This window comes from Helianthus annuus, chromosome 9 (assembly GCF_002127325.2).
Source record: "Helianthus annuus cultivar XRQ/B chromosome 9, HanXRQr2.0-SUNRISE, whole genome shotgun sequence".
In the NCBI taxonomy this organism is placed as follows: Eukaryota; Viridiplantae; Streptophyta; class Magnoliopsida; order Asterales; family Asteraceae; genus Helianthus; species Helianthus annuus.
The window spans coordinates 70910650-70938505 of record NC_035441.2 but is presented as its reverse complement, the minus strand read 5'-3'; the positions used below and the strand labels follow the sequence as shown (position 1 = coordinate 70938505).

The following is a 27856-nucleotide window of genomic DNA, read 5'->3' as shown; positions in this document are numbered from 1 at the left end:
TGAAGTTAGGGCACTTTCGAATCTGGATCTGTACTGTAATGAGGTGTTGAATTCGCTTTTTTTTTTTTGCTAAATTCGATTCTGACCAGATTTGATTTGTTCTTTTTTTTAGTTTGAAATGATTGAACCGCAAACCACAAAATCGAGTTCTACAATCGCTGGATGCTATTGATACGTACAGTAGGCAACAGGTACGGATCGTCTTCTTCATTCCATTGCTATCAGTAGATCCAGTTTCATTAGGTAAAACTTAAGTGATTTTGAGAACTTTAAGGACAATATTGTGATGCCTTTGATTGAAATTTTAGATGGTTCGTGCAACAGTATGAAGGTTGACGCTACGTATCTGTTGGCTATGCTGGGTGATAGTGGTAATACGTTTCCATGACCTGAAAAAAATTCTTGGTTCGGGTATGATTAACGATCTATATGTAGTTTGTATATGTTTTTCATCTTAACACGGATCTTGACAAATTGTTGAAAAACCCATATAGGTCAAAATTGTAAACTTAGTTCAGCTTCAACTGAGATTATGAAGAAACATTATGATTAGGATTTTTAATCAGCAATTTGTGAAGTTGCTCCATTTTTTTCTTTCAGCAAGAAAGAAAAAACAAAACTTTATTTTAGTTGCGTTTATATTTCTTGAGATCTTTCTTTACTAGAATTATTCGTTTTGAACATATATTTAGCCAGTGATCTAGAGTATGGTTTGAAATCATGAGATATTTATGTGATTATGTTTGATATTTGCAGGGTTTGGGAGCAGGGGAAGATGTTTACACTAAATAAAGAGATTTATCAGAAGGTAACCCTGCTCCTTTTTTATTTAAAATTATGAGATAGTGTGTAGATAACTAGATGAGTTTTTGTTGTTTACATGGTCACGTGTTTGAGTGTTAGCAAATTCTAATTGTGATGAAATATATCTATATTTTGTAAAAAATAAATAAATAAATAAATCTTAGGAATTGTTGGATTACAGGTTTCTCAAGCTGATGTCAAGAACTTTTTCGAAGCAAGATGTGGCGAGGTCAGGGACGGTGTTAAATTATTTATATATTTAATTTAATTATTTTTGTCTCATCTTATATTTAAAAAGTTATTAAATATGTTGAACTTGTTGCGAAGGTTTCTCGCATCAGGCTCTTGGGGGACCACGTTCATTCAACACACATTGCTTTTGTAGAATTTGTGATGGTAAAGTTTTAATATTCTTTCTCAATGTTCCCGAAGACTGTCACGTTCGTGCATCACGACTGAATGTTGATTAACCCTAGAGATGGCAATGTTGACCCGGTATACTTTTTAACGGGTTGATTTTAGGTTGTAAGTTATCTGTAATGGATCAAATTTAAAAAATGAATTTAGCTAAATGGAGAACGGATCACATGGACTAAACATGTCAAACAAGTTGAAAGATACAACTGGAGGCGTTATTTTTGACCCGTTAACTTATGAATGGGCCAATTATGTGATGGTACAGTCCCGACCCATCCCCTTGCTTTGGGGAAGCCTGTTTCTAGAAAGGTTTGTTTCTGCTTCCATTATTATATTTTATTTCATTTGTGTGTGTTCATATGGCATCTCACATTTGTTAACAGGTCGAAAAGCAATCTGCCCATTTCTTTTCTGTTTGAATAACCGAGAAATTAAGCACAGGCTGGAATAGTTTGCTGGGTGCAATCAGCAGAAAAGAGCAAGTTCAAGGTTTGTAATTATATGAGTTACTAAGAGCTGGTTACATCACTTGTGGAAGCAGGGCGGTCAAAATGACCATTCTGCCCTTCACTAGCTGATCAACTAGATTGTGTACGAGTATAGAAGAAAAGTCTGGTATACTGGTTTCCTATTGCAGATACATGTGGCTGGGAACTGGCTCAGTTTAGTCATTTGCTGGTTTGGTAAAAATTATGATTTGTGGACAGTTAAACTGCTGATCATGGTTTGGAGCTGCTGTTACCGGGCTTCTTACTACCAGGCCCCAAGTCCGAGTCTGATCCATACCGTGTGGTGCAGGGTTTATTATTTTGGTGTTTCCGAGTTTGGCTACAGCTGCTGGCTCTCAAAGTCTGTTTGCAGGTGCTGGTGTGTTCGAAACTGGTCTCCCAGACTGGCTCTTGATGTCTGGTTCCGGGTCTACAGAATCGGCAGAAGATGCCTGGGTATAACCGTCAATGTTCACTTCATTGAAGGCCCAGATCAGTTGGGTTTATACTTGTGTAAAGTTTATAGTTTGCAAAGGGCCCAGATCTGGTTGCAATTTTGTTTGATGAAGCGGCTAATATCCAACGAGAGACTACCACTTCGGTTCATAGTCCAAGTCCTCTTTTTCGAGCAGTTTCGGCTGCGTACATCTGTAGCTGGCTACTTATACGTTTCTGACAGTTACAACTCACAACTTCGGCTGCGTACATCTGTAGTTGGCCTTTCGAGCAATGACCGTGACCGCAAGAAGGCGCCACCGCCTTCGAGAATAAGAGATGTCCCTAATGGCAAGAATCAAGATCAAGAAAATGGTGAATTGGTTGATTGAGGGTCAAATAAATTTAAGGTTAATTTTTTTTAGTAATTGAACTCTCAAGCAAGCAATCTGGGATTCCGCAGTTAGCTGATGCTGCTGTAATTAGATTGTAGATTGATTTTTGACCATCTTTAAATGCTATTTTCTCATTTATTTTTTATATGGCTTTACTGATACTTACTTGGTGCATGAGTATATGAATATATTATCTTAATATCATAAATAAATAAATAGATAAATATTATCATAAACAAGTACTTGCAATTAATGAATCATTCTTTTATACCTTAAAATTTAATGAGTCATTGTTTAATTAGGAACCGAACCATTAGGATAAGGCTTAGGAACCGCACTATAACCGTCGGGTCTGGTTGAGCCCGAACCGGTTTTCAAAAAATTGGTTTCAGTTTTTCTTTTCCAGTTTCGATCCTAAAACCGGTTTTTTTTTTTTTTTGTACATGTCTAGCCACATTTAGCTTTTCACTTTAGATTTGTTATTTGTAAGTTTTTAATCTAATCTTTCTTTTGCTCTAAATTGTTGAGTAGGGGAGTTACCGTTGGTCTTGATAGATGTTGCTTTGCAGAACTGAAGCAGACCTCAAAGACCATGTCTTCATCAATTGTGGGTTCGCTAAAGAGATTTGGGGTAGGTTGTCTTGGTGGAGCAGCTACGATTTGTACCTGGCTAACTCTTTACATGAAGTAGTGGATCTGTTGGTGGGGTTGGATGGGATTAAAGCCATACTCATTTTCCGTGTTGGGGTTATGTACACAGCCTTTTGGTACATACGAAAGGCTCGCAACGACATGCTTTTCAACATTGTAAATTGTCGCCACCGCATTAACGGTCTGATCTGATTTTATATGGCCGGTTTTGGTATAAAACCGAAAATCAAACCAGTCACTACGTTTTGAAGATTTTGAAATCGACAAGCCAAAAGTTAAAGAAAGAAAGTGACCGCGAAACCAAACCGAAGACCGTTTTGGCGGTTTTACGATTTGAAACCGAACCATGATCACCCCTACAATATATCATGAGACGGCTAATAAACTAACGGTAAATGAGTATCCTATTCTAAATCGTCTCCGCCGCCGCATCGCGCGGGTAGAAAGCTAGTATATATATATATATATATATATATATATATATATATATATATATATATATATATATATATATATGGTAGGGCTAGATAGAAAACCCTATATATATAAAAAACCCGAGAAAACCCAAGCTCCCGACATTTTTTTTTTTGAAAAAAATAACACATGTAATATACATGTTTTTAAGACTTTTGGGCCAAAAAAATCAAAAAAGCGCCGAAGGGATATTTTAAAAAAAAAAAAACAAGTTTCAGCAATTTTCAGCGAAATTATGGATTTTTTTGCTTAACACGTGTTAGGAGCTGAAATTTGTTTATTTTTTTTAAAAAAATCCCTTCGGCGCTTTTTTGTTTTTTTGGCCAAAAACACTCTAAAACATGTATATTACATGTGTAATTTTTTTCAAAAAAAAAAAATGTCGGGAGGTTGGGTAAAAATGGCTTCCCATTTGGGTTTCCAGAGTTTTCTAAGAATTTTAGGGTTTTTTATCTAGCATTATCCTATATATATATATATATATATATATATATATATATATATATATATATATATATATATATATATATATATATAGGGGAGGGTTCATTGGGGAACAACAAAAAAGTGGGGAACTGGGGAACAGGGGTATTTTTGTCCAAGTATAATCTACAATGTATTCTCCAAAATCTCTCCGCTCCATTTCCTCTTGACTGCTCCTTCTCCGGCGTCGTCTTCAACTACAACCGTCGTCAATTCTCACCACCACCACCACCCCCATCGCTCATCGATTCTCACACTATGTAGCAATTGAGCTGGAAGATCAGCATCCATGGCGGCTTCTTCAGATCGCGGAAACTTCATCTATCTCGCCAAACTCGTTGAACGCCACGACAGTTAGCATATTCTATTACCTTTATCTCATTATAGATCCGTTGTTTACATGTTAATTTCGTTATTTTATCTTTCAATTTCATGATATGATCCGTAATTGATGTATATGTGTGATGTAATCGTAGTTTCACACATTGATATCACCTAGGGTTACAAAACTGTTAGCCAATCGTTCAAAATTTGGGGAAATAGTGACTAGAGGAGGTGTTGTGGTTAGATTTAGGGTTTGTAGGTTATACGTACTGTATACTTTTTGTTTTTGAAATTGAGGTTGAATTTGTGTTTGTTTTAGTGTATGAACACACACACACACACAGAACCTGATCTTCAGAAGAGATCAAAGTATCTGATTCTGATGCAGAAGGGAGCTTGACTGAGGATAAAGCTAATATAGAAGATAAATTGACAAGTAGGTTTTATTGGTGTTTTCATTTATTTATGTTGATAAACTCTAATGAACAATCATTCTAATAATTGGTCCAAATGAGAAGAGAACCGTCTAAGTAAAGAGCATAGTGATTTGTAGATCATGTAAACATGTAGGAATTGAAATTTTGATATTATCTTTCTAAGTATCTAGGCCCAGTATACCAGTTCTTCAGTTACTTAAAAGATATTGTAAATTTTTTATTCCAAAGTGCATAATTTAGCAGCCACTTGCTAATTGGAGTAGTGAGGAATGCTTAAATCCTAGGCGATTTTTGTAGCTTTTGTTCGAGTAGAAAACTCTATATCTAACTACAATCCAGCTGCGAAATGAAGTTATTAATCTAAGAAAGTATATAAAAAGGATCACATAAAAATTACATCCATGATTAAGTAACTAGTTGTCCCCGATCAATCTTAGTTTCCTTTGTACGTATCGAATTCTCTGACTGGGACTATGTCCTTTTTCATCTTTATATATCAAAACAAAAATATGGATCTTCATGAAGTTAATGCCTTAACTGAGACTATCTTTGATAGTTAAGCAATGCCCTTATCGAATTATCTGGTTGGGCCTATGTCCTTTTCCATCTTTATATATCAAAACAAAAATATGGATCTTCATATGGTCCAAGTTAATGCCTTAACTTAGAATATCTTCATAGTTAACTTGACCAATGCCTGGCTCGAAATGGGAAATATCAGATAGTATACTACTGAAGTAATCTTTAAACCTGCCTTATAGTGTCTTACAAAGATATGCATTACGCATACAGTCCAGTCATATGTTTTCAACAAACTGAGTTAGAAACCGGAATTTGATTAAAAAATCTATACATACTAGGTGTGCGTGTGTGATAGTTTTAAGCCATAACCAGCAACTTCAACTTCAGTTGAAGGATTTTTTAAATCGCTTGGCGTCGGTTGAAGGCGATTCAATTATTCTGTTTTAAAACTAGGATCGGTTTGGTTTCCAGATATTAACCAATTACCTTACCTGAAAATGACTATTAACAAATGGACTCAAAAACAAATAGAAAAAACCCACCATGTGAAGATACTTAGCTTGGGTACTCCTAAACACGTTTGTTTTTGGCGTGCTTAGGAAACTCTTAAGACAAAAATTGTAGCGATGAACTGAAGATGGGATGGATGGAAGCTTAGGCAAGAAGCGAATCAGCGAATTATGCCGATTGTAAGTTCTAACGTTTTTTTTTCTTGAATCTAGAGTTTAATGTAATACTCTGCTTTAATTTCTCAGATTACATTGCAGATTCAGGAGAAAGTTTGGACTCATGGTCGGAAACATGTTTGAGGTTGGAAGCAGATGTAGGGTTGAGTTTTATTGTGAAAATGTACACATATTGAGGTTAAATCTTGATCTTTTTATTCTTGTTCCTGCATTTTTTTATTTTGTTATTATAAAGACCCAAAAAATCCATTTTTTAGTGTTTGTATAAACAGATTATGATCATCACTCTCCATTTTTAGTGTTTGTATAAACTGACAAAAAAATATATTTTTGTAATTTTTTAATCTTTTTTGTAACTGTTTTTAAGACTTTCTTTTATTTGTTTAGTTTTTGAATCTTTTTCATTAAAAAGGTCTGTACGTGTATTTATATTATTCTTGTTCCTGCATTTTTTTATTTTTTTATTATAAAGACCCAAAAATCCATTTTTTTAGTGTTTGTATAAACAGATTATGATCATTACTCTCCATTTTTAGTGTTTGTATAAACTGACAAAAAATATATTTTTGAATTTTTTTTGAAAAACTTCTACACGCATTTATATGCAAAAAGATCCGAAAATTTTAATTTTTTAACATGTTAAAAATATTTTTATGATATATTTCACCTGTTAAATAAATGATTCTCGGTTTTTAACATTTTTTTTTGTGTTCCCCACTGAACCCAACCCTCGTTCACTATTTTAAAAATTATTTTTTTTTATTTTTTTGAAGTTTTTGCATATAGATATATGTTGAAGCCATTCTAATAAAAAAAAATCATTTATGTAAAAAAATTGTTATCTTTTTAAAGTGTTTTTAAGTATGTTTTTATTTTTTAGTTTTTTGATTTTTTTTTATTAAAAATACATGCACATAGATTTATATGCAAAAGATCTGAAAATAAAAAAAAACAATTTAAAATGTTAAATTAAATTTTCAATAATATAGTTAACATGTAAAATGAATGGTTTCTTGGTTCCCTATATTTTTTGTGTTCTCCGTTGAACCCAAACCTCGTTCACTATTTAAAAAAAATAATCAAAATTTTGCCATATAAAGATGTGTTTGGTCAAATAATTTTCATTCGAGTTTAGATGATCAACGTAAACACTCATTTAACATGTTAAATTTATTTATTTTAATATTTTAAGCCCGCGTAAACTCCACACAAAACTTTATTTTAGTATTTTATATTCTAATCTAAAATTTAATTTATAATTTGGTCAAATAAAGTTAAATCAAACCTTGTAGATCAAGGCAAACTCTCATTTAACGTGTTAAAGTTTATTGTACAAAACTTATTTTAACATGCTTGGTCAAATAAAGTCGTATCAAGTTTAGTTGATCAATGCAAAGTTTTCTTTAACATGTTAAATTAACTTATTTCAATATTTTGAGCCCGCATAAACTCCATACATAACTTTATTTTAGTTTTTTAAACTCTTATCCAAAATTTAATATATAATTTGGTCAAATAAATTTAAATCGAACCTAGTAGAACAAGTCAACCTTTCATCATGTTAAAGTTTATTGTAAAAAATTATTTTAATATTTTTGGTCAAATAAAGTCAAATCAATTTTAGTTGATTAATGCAAGCATTTTTTAACATGTTAAATTAATTTATTTTAGTATTTTGAGCCCGCATAGACTATACACAAAACTTTATTTAAGTATTTTGAACTCTAGGCCGAAATTCAATATATAATTTGGTTAAATAAAGTTGAATCGCACCTAATTGTACAAAAATTATATTAACATGTTTGGTCAAATAAATTCCAATCGAGTTTAATTGATCAATGTAAACGCTCATTTAACATGTTAAATTTATTTATTTTAATATTTTAAGCCCGCATAAACTCCACACAAAACTTTATTTTAGTATTTTATACTCTAATCTAAAATTTAGTATTTAATTTGGTCAAATAAAGTTAAATCAAACCTATTAGATCAAGGCAAACTCTCATTTAACATGATAAAGTTTATTGTACAAAACTTATTTTAACATGTTTAGTCAAATAAAGTCTAATCAAGTTTAGTTGATCAATGCAAACTTTTTTTTAACATGTTAAATTAATTTATTTTAATATTTTGAGCCCGCATAAACTACAAATAAAACTTTATTTTAATATTTTGGACTCTACGAGGAAATTCAATATATAATTTGGTTAAATAAAGTTGAATCGCACCTAATTGATCAACGCAAACTCTCATCTAACATGTTAAAATTTATTGTACAAAAATTATTTTAACATGTTTGGTCAAATAAATTCCAATCGAGTTTAGTTGATCAATGTAAACGCTCATTTAACATGTTAAATTTATTTATTTTAATATTTTAAGCCCGCATAAACTCCACACAAAACTTTATTTTAGTATTTTATACTCTAATCTAAAATTTAGTATTTAATTTGGTCAAATAAAGTTAAATCGAACCTAGTAGATCAAGGCAAACTCTCAATTAACATGATAAAGTTTATTATACAAAACTTATTTTAACATGTTTAGTCAAATAAAGTCGAATCAAGTTTAGTTGATCAATGCTAACTTTTTTTTAACATGTTAAATTAATTTATTTTAATATTTTGAGCCCGCATAAACTACACACAAAACTTTATTTTACTATTTTGTACTCTACGCCGAAATTCAATATATAATTTGGTTAAAAAAAGTTGAGTCGCACCTAGTTGATCAATTTAAACTCTCATTTAACATGTTAAAGTTTATCGTACAAAACTTATCTTAAAATGTTTGATCAAATAAATTCGAATCGAGTTTAGTTGATCAACGTAAACGCTCATTTAACATGTTACATTTATTTATTTTAATATTTTAAGCCCGCATAAACTCCACAAAAAACTTTATTTTAGTATCTTATACTCTAATCTAATATTTAATTTATAATTTGGTCAAATAAAGTTAAATCGAACCTTGTAAATCAAGGCAAACTCTCATTTAACGTGTTAAAGTTTACTGTACAAAACTTATTTTAACATGTTTGGTCAAATAAAGTCGTATCAAGTTTAGTTGATCAATGCAAACATTTCTTTAACATGTTAAAATAATTTATTTCAATATTTTGAGCCCGCATAAACTCCATACATAACTTTATTTTAGTTTTTTAAACTCTTATCCAAAATTTAATATATAATTTGATCAAATAAAATAAAATAAATTTAAATCGAACCTAGTAGAACAAGTCAAACTTTCATCATGTTAAAGTTTATTGTATAAAATTTATTTTAATATATTTGGTCAAATAAAGTCAAATCAATTTTAGTTGATCAATGCAAACATTTTTTTAACATGTTAAATTAATTTATTTTAGTATTTGAGCCCGCATAGACTACACACAAAACTTTAATTAAGTATTTTGAACTCTAGGCCGAAATTCAATATATAATTTGGTTAAATAAAGTTGAATCGCACCTAATTGATCAACGCAAACTCTCATTTAACATGTTAAAGTTTATTGTACAAAAATTATTTTAACATGGTCAAATAAATTCCAATCGAGTTTAGTTGATCAATGTAAATGCTCATTTAACATGTTAAATTTATTTATTTTAATATTTTAAGCCCGCATAAACTCCACACAAAACTTTATTTTAGTATTATATACTCTAATCCAAAATTTAATATATTTGGTCAAATAAAATTAAATCGAACCAAGTAGATAAGGGCAAACTCTCATTTAACATGATAAAGTTTATTATACAAAACTTAGTTTAACATGTTTAGTCAAGTAAAGTCGAATCAAGTTTAGTTGATCAATGCAAACTTTTCTTTAACATGTTAAATTAATTTATTTTAATATTTTGAGCCCGCATAAACTACACTTAAAACTTTATTTTAATATTTTGGACTCTACGCCGAAATTCAATATATAATTTGGTTAAAAAAAGTTGAATCGTACCTAGTTGATCAATTTAAACTCTCATTTCACATGTTAAAGTTTATCGTACAAAACGTATCTTAAAATATTTGGTCAAATAAATTCGAATCGAGTTTAGTTGATCAATGTAAATGCTCATTTAACATGTTAAATTTATTTATTTTAATATTTTTAGCCAGCAAAAACTCTACACAAAACTTTTTTTTTAGTATTTTAAACTCTAATCAAAAAATTTAATTTATAATTAGGTCAAATAAAGTTATATCGAACCTTGTAGATCAAGGTAAGCTCTCATTTAACGTGTTAAAGTTTATTGTACAAAACTTATTTTAACATGTTTGGTCAAACAAAGTCATGTCAAGTTTAGTTAATCAATGCAAACTTTTCTTTAACATGTTAAATTAATTTATTTTAATATTTTGAGCCCGCATAAACTCCATACAAAACTTTATTTTAGTATTTTAAACTGTTATCCAAAATTTAATATATAATTTGGTCAAATAAATTTAAATCGAACCTAGTAGAACAAGTCAACCTTTCATCATGTTAAAGTTTATTGTACAAATAAAGTCAAATCAAGTTTAGCTGATTAATGCAAACATTTTTTTAACATGTTAAATTAATTTGTTTTAGTATTTTGAGCCCGCATAGACTACACACAAAACTTTATTTAAGTATTTTGAACTCTAGGCCGAAATTCAATATATAATTTGGTTAAATAAAGTTGAATCGCACCTAATTGTTCAACGCAAACTCTCATTTAACATGTTAAAGTTTATTGTACAAAAATTATTTTAACATGTTTGGTCAAATAAATTCCAATCGAGTTTAGTTGATCAATGTAAACGCTCATTTAACATGTTAAATTTATTTATTTTAATATTTTCAGCCCGCATAAACTCCACACAAAACTTTATTTTAGTATTTTATACTCTAATCCAAAATTGAATATATTTGGTCAAATAAAGTTAAATCGAACCGAGTAGATCAAGGCAAACTCTCATTTAACATGATAAAGTTTATTGTACAAACTTATTTTAACATGTTTGGTCAAATAAAGTCGAATCAAGTTTAGCTGATTAATGCAAACTTTTTTTTAACATGTTAAATTAATTTATTTTAATATTTTGAGCTCGCATAAAGTACACACAAAACTTTACTTTAATATTTTGGACTCTACGCGGAAATTCAATATATAATTTGGTTAAATAAAGTTGAATCGCACCTAGTTGATCAATTTAAACTCTCATTTAACATGTTAAAGTTTATCGTACAAAACTTATCTTAAAATGTTTGGTCACATAAATTCGAATCGAGTTTAGTTGATCAATGTAAACGCTCATTTAACATGTTAGATTTATTTATTTTAATATTTTTAGCCAGCATAAACTCTACACAAAACTTTATTTTAGTATTTTAAACTTTAATCCAAAATTTAATTTATAATTTGGTCAAATAAAGTTAAATCGAACCTTGTAGATCAAGGCAAACTCTCATTTAACGTGTTAAAGTTTATTGTACAAAACTTATTTTAACATGTTTGGTCAAATAAAGTCGTATCAAGTTAAGTTGATCAATGCAAACTTTTCTTTAACATGTTAAATTAAATTATTTTAATATTTTGTGCCCGCATAAACTCCATACAAAACTTTATTTTAGTATTTTAAACTCTTATCCAAAATTTAATATATAATTTGGTCATATAAATTTAAATCGAACCTAGTAGAACAAGTCAACCTTTCATCATGTTAAAGTTTATTATACAAAACTTATTTTAATATGTTTGTTCAAATAAAGTCAAATCAAGTTTAGCTGATCAATGCAAACGTTTTTTTACATGTTAAATCAATTTATTTTATTATTTTGAGCCCGCATAGACTACACACAAAACTTTATTTCAGTATTTCGGACTCTAGGCCGAAATTCAATATATAATTTGGTTAAATAAAGTTGAATCACACCTAGTTGATCAACGCAAACTCTCATTTAACATGTTAAAGTTTATCGTACAAAAATTATTTTAACATGTTTAGTCAAATAATTTTCAATCGAGTTTAGTTGATCAACGTACACGCTCATTTAACATGTTAAATTTATTTATTTTAATATTTTAAGCCCGCATAAACTCCACACAAAACTTTAACTAAATATTTTGAATTTTAATCCGCAATGTAATATATAATTTGGCAAATTAAAGTTGAATAGTTGATCAATGCAATATACATAACCAAAAACGTGACAAAAGCAAATCACCAAAATAAACATTGTGAAATGATATAGTTTCTTTGAATATTCAAAACTTGTAAAAACATGATATATGGCATGTAAAACATGTATTACTTAAGAATCCATGTCTCTTATATGAATTTACGATTCTCCTGGTTTATTTTACATGTAAAACTATTAGAAACTAAGATCATCGACAACATGTATAACTAAAGCATCCACATGTCTGAATTGTGTCTCTTTCAAAGCATGTTTTTACTCATTTTTGCAATCTTTTGTTGTCCTCTGCTGCGGCTCTTGAGACGTCTTCTGCGTTTAAACGGGCTAAGGTCCATGGGCTGATCTTCACGGATGTGGAATTCTTTTTCTTGATGGGGTCATCAAGTGTCTTTTTCCCTAGTGAGCTAACTGAACTGGTCTCAGGTGGGACCACATCATACTGTAAACAAAATACATACATAATTAACAAACAGAACTCGATACAGTGAAAAGGGAAGTTTATGCTTTGACCCTTATTGAAAATGACATGATCTTCAACGAACAGACGTGGAGGAGTACACCACGCGCCTTGGCGGAAAGTATTGAAAGAACTGACACTGCTGAAACCCGTGAGCGAGCTAGCTGGCGACGTTTGAGGACTTTGTGGGCCCCCAAATCCTTGTTGCTCCTGCTCCCTTAATGCTCTGATATAATCTATGTGCTAATTCCCTGTTACCATAAATGTTAAAACCACAAAACAAGATATAAGCTTGACGCTCAAATGGTTCCAACATTAGTGTGTCATTTCAACCCATTTGCTTATAAATGGGTTGATTTGGGTTGTGTTTTATCATGAATCTTCAAAACAGGTCCAATAAGAGAACGAAAAAGGGAACAAGTCAAATAGCGCTCAAATATTACTTTTTAAAGCATACAAATTTGTAATAATGTTGTTTTTGTTATAACCCCAACCTGTTTCCACCTGAACCCGTTTCGGCCCGCCTATCTTGACACGTGTAATAGAAAGAAACAAGATCACATAAAAGGTATATATTAATTAAGATCACCTTCTTTATGAGAAGAAGGTGAAAGAAGAAGAGCTGGATAAGCGGTAGCGTTGCAATCATCGCCAAAATCGTGCATACTGCCTGTCAGATTTTGACTAGTCTTAGTCAAAGGTTATCAATTTTGAATTCAAAAAGAGTTGTGTCGAACGTTAAATTCAAATCAGATGCTAACCACAACTGCAACATAAGGAGCTAATTTGAAATTGCTTCCTAACTTTGAAGCTACTTCAGATTTGTATCTCTCGTGGTCGATGGCGCAACTTATCAATACAACAATCCCGGTTGACCATTGTAGTATAAGCTTCATTTCTCAAAGTCAAACATCAGAAAACCTGTGTTAGATGTTGAAATTTTAACTAAATGTCAGTACAACAATATATCTTACAGGTTAGACCATACTACGAGAAGAGCAGAGACCATAAGTGTGAAGAACTTCTTATAGATTTTCTTCCCAACACAGTTATTGAGCCACTACAAGAAGTCAAATAAGTATTCACATTATTTCAACGATATACCCTGCAATGATGATCAAATCGATCGACACATTTGTCACATACTCTGCAGTGCTTGCTGTACTTGAAAACCTACAAGAAAGCCAAACCTAATGTTCAATTGTTATGATTTATTTTCTGACTTGACTTTACAGGTCAAAGTTTTGACCTCTGAATATCAAAATAGGACTAGCCTGCTTGTAACATCAAGCATTATATAACAAATTTATTTGTACTAATTCAATTAATTTCAAATTTCCAAGACATCACATCAAGTTTGAAGTCAGAAAACGATAGTTGACCTCAAAAGTCAAACGCACCTCAACCTCGCACAAACTGCAGTAAAACATGCCATCTTCACTTGTTTGGTGTTGAGAAGACTCCTCTTCTAAACTCGAACAATGATACGTGAGAGCACGAGGAATCAGACACAAAACAACCATTAAACAAGACGGTGACAACGTGGCTTTTACGGCTTTAGACCTCTCATCATTTGCGTCTTTAGTTAGCGATTCTCCACCATGGTTTGACCCTTCTTTTCTAGCATTTGTTTGGCTGTTGGGGGTTTTACAATACTTTCTGGACTTGAAAACCCCTGCATCTGCTGGATCAGCACCAGCACACCAAATATACAAGCCAAATGCACATGTAATCTGGTAAGAAGATAAACAAGTGACTCGAGTTTTATATATAGTATTACGATCTATTACACTAACTATTGAACACGTATAAAACATGTGACATGACAAATGTAGAACAAGCATTAAAACATGTGACATGATGCAGTCTGTGATCACATACCTATAGGTCTATATATAGTATTACGATCATGTGAGAATCAGTAAATATAAACAAAATTATGAAGCACTTTAACCAACAAGTAGCCAAGAACAATTAATTAAAGTTTAATTGCTAAACCTGTTCATTAAGGCAATTTATCAAACACTTGGCAGGCGTATGCACATGATGCGAAATTACCTCAAACTCAAATCATCTCAAACAATTAGACCTAAACACAACACAAAATCAAGACCTAAAATTCATTTGACAAAATTTAACATGTTAAAAAAAAGTTTTTACATAAGACAAAGTAAGATATAGAATCCGCATCACTAAAACTCATTTTGACAAAATTTAACATGTTAAAAAAAGTTTTTACATAAAACAAATTGGCAATTCACGTAAAACAACTATGAATGCTTATTAACTAGAAAACTCAATGGATATTCAATCAGAATTATGATGAATTCGTTATAAACTACAAAATCCAGATAAGGTAATTTCAAATCAATATTAAAACTAAAACGAGCAAGATCAATTGTAGAATGAACCTCACCGATTCACAGGCGACATTCACAAAGAGCATAATCCTTCGTTGTGTAATTTTTATGGCTATACAGATCGCGATTTCTGTGGTGCAGATCAGGTTTTAAATACAGCATGTGTATTTGAACAGAAAACGTGAAGGACGGACGACGGCGAGAGGTGGTGGCGGCGGCGGTGGGGAAGGCAGATGGGAAAGGGACGATGGAGGATATGTGAATGACCTAATTGAAACTTTTCAAAATGACAATAATGCCCCTCCGCGTTTTTTAGACTTAAAAAATTTGATCTATAATCTCAGCCCTTGATTAACTTAATCCAAGGGTGTTCCCCTGTTCCCCACTTTTTTGGTGTTCCCCAATGAACCCCACACTATATATATATATATATATATATGGGACCGCTAAAATGAAAACCACCTCCAGTTGTAAAAACCGCGAGAACCAGTTCCTAACCATTAGATCAAGAAGATGGATGGATGAGATTAAAAGTAACTAAAATGAATATTAAATACATTTTATCTTATTATTTCTTTAATATTTTAATCCAAAAGGGTAATTTAGTAAAAATACTCTATTTTGGCTTTATTATTTTTTATTACTTTTTTGTTTTATTTTATTACTTTTTGTTTTTTAAAAATAATTTTTTATTAAAAGAATTTTTACATTAAAATTTTTTTAACAAGACAAATTTTTTTGAGCGCCGGTTTTTGCACGCTGGGTTTTTCAAGCGTCGTTTTTTTTTAACGCGTCGTTTTTTTTAACGCGTCGTTTTTTTTAACGCGTCGTTTTTTACGCGCCATTTTTTCAAGCGTCGTTTTTTACACGTTTTTAAACGCGCCGTTTTTTACACGTTTTTTTACACGTTTTTTACACGTCGTTTTTTACACGACGTTTTAACACGCCGTTTTTTCACGTTTTTTTAACGCGTCATTTTTTACACTTTTTACATTTTACGTTAAAACTTTTTAAACTTTTTACATTTTAAGTTTTACGATAAACTTTTTACGTTTTACGTTAAAATTTTTACGTTTTACGTAAAACTTTTTACGTTTAACGTTTTACATAAAACTTTTTACGTTTTACGTAAAACTTTTTACGTTTTACGTTAAAGTTTTTACGTTTTACGTTTTTACTTTTTACGTTAAACTTTTTGCGTTTTACGTTAAAAAATTTACGTTTTACGTTGAAAAATTTACGGTTTTAACTTTTACGTTAAAAACTTTACGTTTTACGTTAAAAACTTTACGTTTTACGTTAAAAAATTTACGTTTTACGTTAAAAAGTTTACGGTTTTAGCTTTTTTCTCAAAAACTTTTCTACACAAAACGAACGCACCCAGAAATCGCAACTCGGTAGGTGTCTCAGATAGATTGTTATCATCATCGACTGGGAAAAAAAATAAAAAATCAACAAGAAAAATCAAAACAATGTTTGAATTCTTGAAAAAAACGGAGTTTGGCTCAGATTTTTCCGATAATCAGAGGCTGCAAAGTGGGGTTGCAGGTTTAAAAATCTACCATCCATCAACCATGCCGCGCCATCGTCATCAAAATATACGTTTTTTTTTTTTTTTTTTTTGCATCATCACCGCCCAAAAATCCAAACGGACCAAAACCCTCATAGTTCACTGTGCGAAATCTACCAAAAAAGCACCGGCAACGCTTGCAAATTGGTCACCTATAAAAAACAGTCGACATCGAAGCCAACAAACAGAAGACTCAAGCAATGGTAAAAGACACAGCTAAAGGTAAATAAATCCAGCAAAACCAAAGACTCGAACAAATGGCAAATAACAGGTAATCAATCCAACAAAACCGAGACCAAGCCGTACCAAATTTCACACTAATCACCTCCATCACAGCCATGGTCGGAACCACCGTCACCGCCGCCGGTGGTTCCGGCACCGGCCCGTTTAATTTGCAGCCAATAATAAGCCTGGAATACACATATTAGAATCGTGATTAGCAAAAAGAATCAACAAATTATATATTATTTAAGTGAGGTATGATTTTATTTTATATAAGAAAAAAAAAGAATTTTTAAGTGAAATAATTCAAGAAAAACTAATACCCATTCCTATTATGATCTCATCTTATTAACAGAAAAAATTCAAGCTTTTCAAGAACAAATAATTAGAAAAAAAAAACCAATAATACCTACTTTATGCTCTCAGTCATAGGAGAACTTTCTTACTTCTTATATTAAGAAAAAAAATCATCTTATTTGAGAAAATTAAACTTCTCTAGAAAAATCAACACTCATTTTGCTCATACACATAATAAAAACATATATACAGATCTAGAACACACTAAAAATCATACAAAAAGTGAAGATAAGAAGAAAAGGTTACTACAGTAATTTGCAGATCTGAAAGTTGAAACCCAGATTAGGATCTACAAACTCACCAAAAAGAAATATGAAACACAAACTGGTTTTCAAACCCAGATCATAAAAAGCTCAAAACGCACAAATGGCGATATGATCCAGGGATATGAGGGTGCTTACCGGACTGAAACTTATTGTCGTCGCTGACCAGATCGGAGCTCCGAAGTACACCCACCTTTACCGCCGTCTTTCTCTCTCTCTCCGATCTCCTTCTCCGATCTCTTTCTCATCGAATCTCTCTCTCTCTCTTTGTTCAAACCCACCAATCATACTAGTAGATTTGATAAACAAATGAATTATCTACGTCTCTAAAAAAAGTACATATGATATCTAATGAATCACCCAATATATGTTATTCATATGATCATTAGAAAGTAAAAAGAACACTATCAACAGAAAAGGAATGGCTTTGATGGAGATAAATGGGTTTGGTGGATATGAATTTAATTTGATGAGAGAGACAAAGAGGGGAGAGAAGTCTTGCAGGAGACTTAAATGGCAACAAAGACAAAGGAGAGATGATAGATTTCACATTTGAAGGAAATAACCAAATTATCTCTTTTTCTGATTGTTTGTCAGTGGTTTTTACGGTTCTTAGAACTGGTGATGGTTTTTATTTTAGCGACTCCTTATATATATATATATAGGAAAAGGTTCATTTGAGAAGAAAAATTAATTGAGAAGAAAAAGAACAAAGTGTAATTTTGTAAAACATTAAATAGTTTTTCACTTATCTCATTTATTATCATTTTTGACTAATTAATTAGTCATAAAGACTATTATCCTCCACACTAACTTTTTTTGCCTACACACATCAAAAAGTTGTCCCACATATTTGGAAATTCATCATACACGTTGAAATTTATCTTACACAACTCGTAATTATCCTACACAACTTCTAATTTATCATACACTTTAAATTATTTTATTTTTTTAAAAAAATATATATTTTGAAGATAAGTTACAAAAAATTTATTGTATTAGCTATTAAAGAGGAAGACTGCAAATTAATGACATATATAGATTTACCAATGTATCCTTATAGTAACATTAAATACATATATTAAATGAAGTAAAATAAAACATTCTTATTGGTTGAAATTTGTTTTTTTTTCTTCTTTACAAAAAATTTCTTCTCATTTGAACTCTACACTATATATATATATATATATATATATATATATATATATATATATATATATATATATATATATATACTAGCCATTTACCCGCGCAATGCAGCGGGAGTGGCGATTTACAATAGAATACTCGTTTACCGTTAGTTTATCAGTTGTCTCGTGATATATTGTATAGTACTTAGGTTAGTTTTCTTATTCGTGATATGTTGGCACTGAATGTTACAAAGAAGAATAGTTAAGGTTGGGTGGGGGGGGGGTTGGTTTATTATATTTTTTTAATAAGTGGCCCCACACACACATATATATTTAATGATTATTTAATTTGATTTGTTATATCATTAAGGGTAATATAGTCATTTAACATGGACCTAACTATGCATACAGTAGAAATTTCGGCCCGGATAGTCCTTGTGGTTTTCTCATTTTTTCACCTTTAGATCTTTTGTTACCTGGCCTGGATCAGATTTAGATGAAATTTCAAAAACAAAACGTGATGCATACAGTAGACTGTTTGAAGTGGTTTGTTTAAAACCCACAAATTTCACTTATGTCTCTAGGTGATATACTTATCTCTATCCGGATATTTGTAATTAACTTCTAGCTTTTAGGAAGAAATAATCGGATTACATTACAAGTTTAATACTTTTAATTTTAGAAAGAAAAAATTGGATTACACTACAAGTTTAATACTTATAAGATTTTTACATAATTTAACAAAGTATACTCATTTACAAGAATTATAATCACCTTTTTCAAGTAAAAATAGCCAAGTACTACTCCCAATTAATAACTATACACACTTAAGTACCACTAAAATGAAAGTAATATGTCATTTACCCATGGGTAAATAGTTATATGGATCTTGTTTATGTTATCATGTTCGTTTGCATAATCTTGTTGTCGAGTCAAGTAGATAATATGCTAGTATGAGTAAAGTTTAAAAACAAAAATATTAAAATGTATGGCAAGAATTATATAAACTAGCGTACAATGTTTAAAACAAAGAGTACAATCGGCATTGCACATTAATACTACTAAATGATCCAACAACCAATATCACCATCGGATGGAAGCCTAAATGACCCCCAAACCATTGTACCAGTGCTCCGACAAACTCCACCGCACCGGTTAACCACCTCAGACCAAGGCCCGCTACGAGGTACGCACAATCGTTCAATAAGAAAACTATATGTGGTTGTAAAACCATAAGCGAAGAGGCGAAGATGGGGCGGTGGAGCCTCACAGAGAGAGAGGATATCTCACAATTTAGAAAGAGAAACAAAGTTAGAAAATATAAATATAGGAGTTGTTCTGTTATTAGTAGATAGATCAGTTTATAGTGTAAATAAATTAGTAAACAAGTACGACGACCGGAAGTGACAAACAGAAAAAACTATAACCTATAACATAAGGGAATCGACACATCCCAAGGGACGCATTGATTCAGAATGGCGGCAAACATCATAGACTTCATCAGACACATCGATTCAAGAAGGAGACGCGATGGTTCAGGCACACCTATTTGTTTAGTATAGTATAAATAGGGTTTGTTTATTTCATTTTTAATCATTAGATTCACATATACTTTCATATTCAATACAAGTATTTCGATTGTTTGTAGTTTATCATTGTGTTTGTGTTCGTAAGGTTTCCGACCAACAACTTTCTCCAAATCTGTTAAGGGGGAGCGGGGCACCCTCGGTGACCCCGTGCGGGGACCAATTTCACCGAACGGGGAGGTGCCGCCGGTCCAGCGGGGAGCCAAAATCGGGGAGGATGATCGGTGAGGAGGCACCGAAGAGAGGGGAGGAGAGAGAAGGTGGGCCCCATTCAATCAACCAATGAAAACTTTTTTTTTTTTAATAAAAAACCAAGTCACCTAAGAGGGGAGTGCCGCCATCAATTTAGGGTGTGAGGGGAGTTTAAGAGGGGAGTTGACGTGGCACACGAGGATTGGTTATGCGTAAGAGAGGGGACTCCCCTCTTAGGGGAGTGCCCCTTACACCCTAAGAGGCTGTCTTATCCACCCCCAGTTTCAAACTCTCACGACCCAATACTTTTGACGCAGTCACTTATTGTATCTTTTTATGTGGCGGCAGCAGCAGCCACGGTGTTTTTGAGGTTGCAGTTGTGTAGTCTTGATGGTGGAGTAGATAAAAAAGTGTTGTGATGGTTGCAGACTAATTATAGTTTGTGTCTTTGTGAATGTTATGACAGTTTGTTTTAACCTTGTATTTTGTTAACTCAAAAAGAAATGTTGATGGTGTGTGTATATGTGCTTACTTAAAAAAAGTAAATTATGTGATTATGCAAAGGCAATTTCATTTTCTTTATTTAATTATAATTTTTTATAACACATAAGACACTTTGGAAAACATAACTACTATTATATAAAGTTACCTTTTTCTTTTAAATGTACACATAGTTGATGATGTTTAAAAAAAAAAAAAAAAAAAGCTATGGCAAAACTGATAGTGTTATTAATATATAGGTTGAGTTAGGTTTGACCAATTTTAACTAAAATATATACGTAAGTGATGTTGCTATTCATTAAATTCTATTTTAATGCGTTGGTACGTGGCATAAGCTCAAAGGGGTACCGGTATCAACTGCTACAAAAAACCGGTACCGAAAATACCTAAAAGTGGGTACTGGTACTGAATATACCCGGTACGATACCATACTTGTATTTGAGGGTAAAAACCAGTAAATATACAGGTACCGAAGCGGTACCAACAATGCCATTCTATTTTAATGCGTTGGTACGTGGCATAAGCTCAAAGGGGTACCGGTATCAACTGCTACAAAAAACCGGTACCGAAAATACCTAAAAGTGGGTACTGGTACTGAATATACCCGGTACGATACCATACTTGTATTTGAGGGTAAAAACCAGTAAATATACAGGTACCGAAGCGGTACCAACAATGCCAAAAGTCGGTCCGTATGTGATTTTACTATTCATTAAGTTGTATTTTTAATATATAGGTAATGCCAAAAGTCGGTCCGTATGTGATTTTACTATTCATTAAGTTGTATTTTTAATATATAGGTAATATATACCGGTAAGAATTTATTTAAATTAAAAGAATATTTTTTTCGCATACGTTAATGTTCATAAATGACTTAAGTCAACTACATATACATGTGTGTGTTGATGTGAATGCACGTGCACATAAGTCAGGGGTTGCTTAAGTTTGAAGAGATTAAGCATGTTCTTGCCATTTTAAAACATCTTTGCAATAGCATGTTCTGTACAATAACGCATGTAACAGATGTTGAAGCGTCTTTTACAAATGATTTACATAATTGACATTAGAAAGGGAATATGCACCCCATGACTGGGGAAATATGAAACTTCCTTCGGAATGTGTGCTATGTTGTAAGCTGGTAGTGTGGGCTATCCATAACGCTTTCTGTTTTGGCCCGCATACATTCGGATAGTCCCGTCGCCTATCACTGTAAAAATTTCAAAGAATATAAAGATTGTTTAATAGATGCAAAAGGATGTTTCATACAAGTTGGGTAACGGGTCAACACTGGTAATGTTTAGTCTTGGTCTAAAAGGGTTGTGCCGAGTCAGACCGCCCCACACATGGCTTTTTTCAACTTTAGACAAATTTGAAAATAATTATTGTGTTACACTTGACTTTATGGATTTTAAAAGAGTTTCAACCCGTTTTCCTTGCAGAACCTACTTTGACTCATTGTATGTAAATGGGTCTAAATTATTAAGAAAACATTAAAACAGATTTAGAATATAGAGCTTACTTTGAGCTACATGACTCGGTGATAAAAAAAAAGTTGTGGTTGACGTGGGTTTATAGGCGGAATTCCAGATTGAAGGGCCAGCTCAGCTGCTGCTAACGTGGTCAATGGTGTGAGCTCAGAGGGCTTTATGATGTACACACCTCCACAATAGCTTCTCTGAGAGGTTTTCCTTGCTCCAAAGTTAAGAGTTGTCCAATCTCTTGTTTGTGTGCGATCAGTAAATTATACCTTCAATTATAGGTTGACCAAAAAATACATGAGACATCTTTCAATTACGTAAAAACACGAGCTCTATACATTACATACACCAGTGGTTAATAAAAGAAAAGAATTGTCACTGGCATGTCGATAGAAGAAAACACTCATGATAGTTAATTTTGTTGTTGATCTGCTTTCAGTGGTATTTTAAAAGGATTTTAAGTGTATAGTTTGCTGATTTTGACCATTTTATATTTTCTTCTAGTTTTATTGTTAGGCAATCCTAGTCTAGCGAAGTTCCTTTAACATGCCTACCCGGAATAGGTTGGGTTAGTGGGTATGTTGAAGGAACTTCGTTGGACTTAATATTTCAAAACACAAATACCTCATCCAACAATATATTGTGCATCTGTAATGAGCAATCCACAAGTTGAGGCTGTATGCGCAAAAAAAACAAGACCTCGAGCAATCCATATTGCAATTTTGACCCTCGAATTAAACAGGTGCCGCTCTGTTCTTCTTTCAACTGCAAGACAACTTTCGTCTCACTTCTAGCTTTATTCACATACTCTGTACAACTACGTTTCAGCTACTTGCTGTTTATACTTAAATGGTACTTACCACTGAATAGATAATCATTTAGGGTTCCTTGATGCATGAACTCATATACAATGAGTATCGAATCTTCTTTCATGCAATAACCTAAGATCTTAACAACGTTGGGATCATTAAATTCTTCCAAAAGTTTCATCTTCTGCTGTATCCACAAAACGAAGTAACTCATGACAATGGAATCAAGAATTGTTCTACTTTTGCAAAAAACGAAAAAAGAAAAGCGGACATTTTTTTAATGTATAAGTAGTTGAGTACCATATTTTTTCTCAAAGTGAGTAAATTGTATAGAAGAGAAAATTGAAACAATCAAAATATGCATTCTATTTCTATAGGTAAAAAACAAAAGCATCTGTCAGTTTTGAAGGAGTAATGATTTACCTCCTTTACCATATGAGGTTTAACTTGTATGTATCAAGTCTTTTAACAGCAATGATCAGTCCATTATCAGACATTGAAGGGGAAAAGGTCTTCTTATCAAGCCAACCTCTATATACCTCTCCATGATGTCCACGACCCAACAACATGTGACTGCTGAAATTTCTAGTGGCATGTTCCATATCTCTGTATGAAAACATTCTAAAAGAATGCTCGATACGCCCTTTATGGGTGTGTCAGGGTCCCCTACCATAGGAAAAACAAGAAAATATATCATATTCAACATGTTGTAACAACCAAAAAAGGTGAGACTATAGTACTCTTAAATCTTGAGTTGACTTAAATGTTTGATGAATGTTTATGCATATCATTGTTACAATCAGTGCAAACTGCAACATTTAGTAGGAGACTTCTCAATCTCAATGATTGCAATTCTTTTAGTAATTGAAAAAAAAATCTTTTTGATCTTTGAACTGCCACTCACATAAATGATTGTTTGTCATCCATGTACTTACAGAAAAGGTTATTTTGTAAGATAAATGTGTCTTGCACTCCATGCTCATCTTCGTTAACTTCATATGCTTCTTAAATGGACTATCATATACCACTATTCTACTAATGCAAAATAAGTATATTTGTAAGATACCAGTTATCAAAGAGCACATGCAAATAATTAAACCCAACCAAATATATCACACAACACTTATGAAGGAATTTGGCTATACCAGAGTTATGTCTAGGCCCGAAAAGTAGATACTACATTTTAAAGGTGAACCCCGTTGAACCTGCAGCATGCGCAGAACTGTCAAATTGCTCCTGCAATGCCAATGATTGCTGAAGAGTAACCACAAAATCAGCCATTGTAGGGTGCTTTTTTCTGGAGCTGTTTAAACATCTGATTTCCTAGTTAAGTGCCCGGTCATGGAGTACTCTGGATCTAGATACCCAAAAGTGCCTTTAAGATCACAAATAGTTGAAATCACTTAATAAATCAAAACAAAAACACCTTAAAGAATACCCATAAAGATTAATACCAATAAAAAGTCCAAATCGGCATGATCAATGAGCTCTGATTGTGACATCGTTAGGGCTTGGGAATCCATATTCAACCATCTTAGAAAAACCTGTACAAAAAACCCAAAGAAGATCTGTGGTGAAAACCTGTTCAAATCAACAAATCCTTAAAATATATAAAAAAATAACCACCACCGTCTTCACCAAATGCGACGGCTAGGAATCCATCTTCAACCATCTGCACACCACACCGTCACAGGAAGGGGTCATGGATTTGAAATCGAATGAAAGTAACACCGGTCATGGATTTGAAATCGAATGAAAGTAACACCCTAGATCTTGTGAAATCCTCACAGATCTGTTCATGAGTCGCCGAGGGAGAGAGAAGGTTGATGAAGTTTTGTGAGATGTGTGATTTGTGAGAGGGAAGGGAATGGGCCAGATGTAAGATCCTTGAATAGCAGCTTGAATCGCCTTGGAGGAAAACCCTAGATCCAGATCCAGATCTGGAATCGCAAGAGAGAGAGAGGAGCAGGGAAAAGCGGGCGATTTTGAAATGTTTTGAAATGGTGAAACCCTAATATATCCCGTGTTTTTTAGTAGAAGGGTATAACTGGAAAGTGATATTTTCTGGTGCTTAAAAGACTTGTACATCATGTTTCAGGGGTGTTTTAAGGAAATTACAATGACCTTAAGAAGTCCTTTGGATATGCTTATTAATATAGTATAGATATAGATATATATATATGGAAGGTTCATTTGAGAAGAAATTTTAATTGAGAAGAAAAAGAACAAAGGGTAATTTTGTAAAACATTAAATAGTTTTTTCACTTATCTCATTTATTATCATTTTTGACTAATTAATTAGTCATAAAGACTATTATCCTCCACACTAACTTTGTTGCCTACACACATCAAAAGTTATCCTGCATATTTCGAAATTCATCCTACACGTTGAAATTTATCCTACACAACTCGTAACTTATCCTACACAACTCGTAATTTATCCTACACTTTAAATTTTTTTTTTTTTGAAAAAAAATATATATTTTAAAAATATAAGTTACAAAAAATTTAATGTAGTTAGCTATTAAAGAGGAAGACTACAAATTGATGACCAATATAGATTTACCGATGTACCCTTATAGTAACATTAAATACTTATATTAAATGAAATAAAATAAAGCATTCTTATTGGTTGAAATTTCTTCTTTTTTCTTCTTAGAAAAATATTCTTCTTATTTGAACTCTCCACTATATATATATATATATATATATATATATATATATATATATATATATATATATATATATATATATATATAGGGCAAGGATAAATCGAAAACCCACTTGAGTTGAGAAAACCCAAGAAACTCAACATCTACCATTGATTAGAAGAGATGGATGGTTGTGATGTGTTTGGGTATTATCTCTCCTACTTTTTATTATATTAATCAATAAAATGGTACATCTAAGGGTAAAATGGGGATAGAATCATCTGTGCATCTGACTTCCTTTGATGTGTACCATTTTTCATGTCCCCTTTTCCAAAGTGTCCCCTTTCTCCTGCATCCTTTTTAATATATAATTCAAAAATACATATTAAAAAAAAAGAAAAGAAAAAGGTTCTGACAAATTCTTTTTCCAATGTGTCCTCTTTCTCTTGCATCTTTTTCTTATTAAAAGACACTAAAATCTGTATATTACCCTATCACCCTAAGGTCCATTCATGAAATGATGGTTTTTTTAATTCATATATATTAACGAAAAAAAGTGTCAACTTCTGCATAAAGTTGTTTTGGGCCACTGGTGTAGTATACAACAAAATAAATGCAAAAGCATTAAGTGAAAAACTGGATATACACGTTGAATAAGGTTACATTATATGTATCATCTTATTAAGGTTACATTCTACAAATAACGTTACATTTTCTGTATAATTTCAAAAAATATACAAAAAATAAAGTTACCATTTAAAGGATATCGCCAATATCCACATACATAAAAGTGTAACGCGTTTTCTTTTCTTTCTTGTCCGACACAAAGTGTTATATTACATCACATGTTTACAAAAGTCGTCTTCCTATTAAAAGATGTTACATGTTGGTACGTACACTACAATTTTTACATGATCAATTTTACGTCATATATGTAACACTTTTTTGTTACATGTAAATGGCATTATTTCTGTAACATAAAAAAATGTAACAAGCATTTTTTGCTTTGATTGATTGTTACATTTCTAACACAAAAAAAATGTAACAACACACTTTGTTTCTGTCATAGTCACTTTATTTTTATAATAATCTGAAAAAAATGTAACAACACACTTTATTTTTACAACAATCTAAAAAAGTGTAACAATACACTTTATTTTCAGTAACATGCATAATTTATGTAACACGAAAAAATGTAACATGCATTTTTTCTTCGATTGTTAAATTTCTAACACCCGGTTACATAGTGTTACATAAAAAAATGCCTAGATCTTGGACGTTCCTAACTAAGACGCAAAGAATTGTTATGAGAATTGTTACATCAAAAATAAACGTCCTTAACAATAATCCAACATATAGATGAAGTTACACCACGTGTAAACATACATTTCTGTATAATTTCAAAAAATGTAAACAACCAGTAAACAAGAAAAATGTTTTTTTACCATTTAAAGGATATCTACATACATAAAAGTGTAACGCGTTTTCTGTATAATTTGCTTTGTAACACTTTTTATTTATTATATACTGGGTAAACGGATGTATGATATTTAAAAAGTTTTTGTATACTTTAACAAGAAAGTAAAGATACACATTTTCTATTAAAAATGAGATTGAAAAATATAAACTCATAAAGATTGATATGAACATATAAAAGTACACTGTACTAGTCAACTTTTCCTAATTTCTCTCTCTTACTCATTTTCCCATACACTCTCTCTCTACATCGTTTTAATCTTTTTTTTCAAAGATAATAATTTTAAATGTAACTGTAAAAAAATTGTTACACTTTTACAAATAAAAACTGTTACACTTTACTAATAAAAAAAAGAATGTAACTACAAAAAAATGTAATGTATTACTGATAAAAAAATACATGTAATTCCAAAAAAAATGTTCCATTTGTAACTATCACTTCTACAAATCTAGATCCATTACATCTTCATCGCACAATTATTATTGAACCACAATGTATCCAGATCAGTTGCATAACCTAAACATATA

The 27856-nt window shown here is 31.8% G+C and overlaps 1 protein-coding gene and 1 long non-coding RNA gene across 18 annotated transcripts; both read right to left on the bottom strand.

The window, feature by feature from the left end:
• Window positions 1-12314: 12314 nt before the first annotated feature.
• On the bottom strand, window positions 12315-18045 carry LOC110877626 (probable protein S-acyltransferase 22). 13 transcript variants are annotated; one of them, XR_004866629.1, is made up of 10 exons: window positions 17644-18045; window positions 16970-17073; window positions 15150-16815; window positions 14134-14466; window positions 13880-13906; window positions 13708-13793; window positions 13495-13623; window positions 13323-13403; window positions 12787-12984; window positions 12315-12715 (listed from the first exon to the last, which is right to left on the bottom strand). XR_004866629.1 is itself a non-coding variant. In XM_035977378.1 (8 exons), the coding sequence occupies exons 3-8, from the start codon at window positions 14254-14256 to the stop codon at window positions 12970-12972; spliced, it is 429 nt and encodes a 142-aa protein (XP_035833271.1). In that variant the 5' UTR covers window positions 14257-14466; window positions 16970-17073; window positions 17644-18042; the 3' UTR covers window positions 12315-12969. The 13 variants fall into 13 exon arrangements, 6 of the variants coding, with proteins under 6 accessions (XP_035833271.1, XP_021981478.1, XP_021981476.1 ...); XR_004866628.1 differs by having other exon boundaries at window positions 15150-17073; XR_004866626.1 differs by lacking the exons at window positions 16970-17073; window positions 17644-18045 and having other exon boundaries at window positions 13722-13793; window positions 15150-16260.
• Window positions 18046-21832: 3787 nt separating this feature from the next.
• LOC110877625 lies at window positions 21833-25376 on the bottom strand. 5 transcript variants are annotated; one of them, XR_004866623.1, is made up of 9 exons: window positions 24828-25372; window positions 24656-24745; window positions 24347-24576; window positions 24137-24233; window positions 23625-23867; window positions 23253-23385; window positions 23017-23157; window positions 22434-22661; window positions 21833-22121 (listed from the first exon to the last, which is right to left on the bottom strand). It is a non-coding gene; the product is annotated as an uncharacterized LOC110877625 (long non-coding RNA). The 5 variants fall into 5 exon arrangements; XR_004866622.1 differs by having other exon boundaries at window positions 23253-23388; window positions 23625-24233; window positions 24828-25376; XR_004866620.1 differs by having other exon boundaries at window positions 23625-24233; window positions 24828-25375.
• Between the last annotated feature and the right edge of the window lie 2480 nt (window positions 25377-27856).

Coding starts and splice junctions, on each gene's coding strand:
- LOC110877626 (XM_022125784.2), bottom strand. CDS start 15,179: ATGCTCTTTGTGAATGTCGCCTGTGAATCG. Junction 13,794..13,837: donor GATTTGATCATCATTGCAGG/GTATATCGTTGA, acceptor GACTTCTTGTAG/TGGCTCAATAACTGTGTTGG. Junction 13,404..13,494: donor CTCCTTATGTTGCAGTTGTG/GTTAGCATCTGA, acceptor AAAATCTGACAG/GCAGTATGCACGATTTTGGC.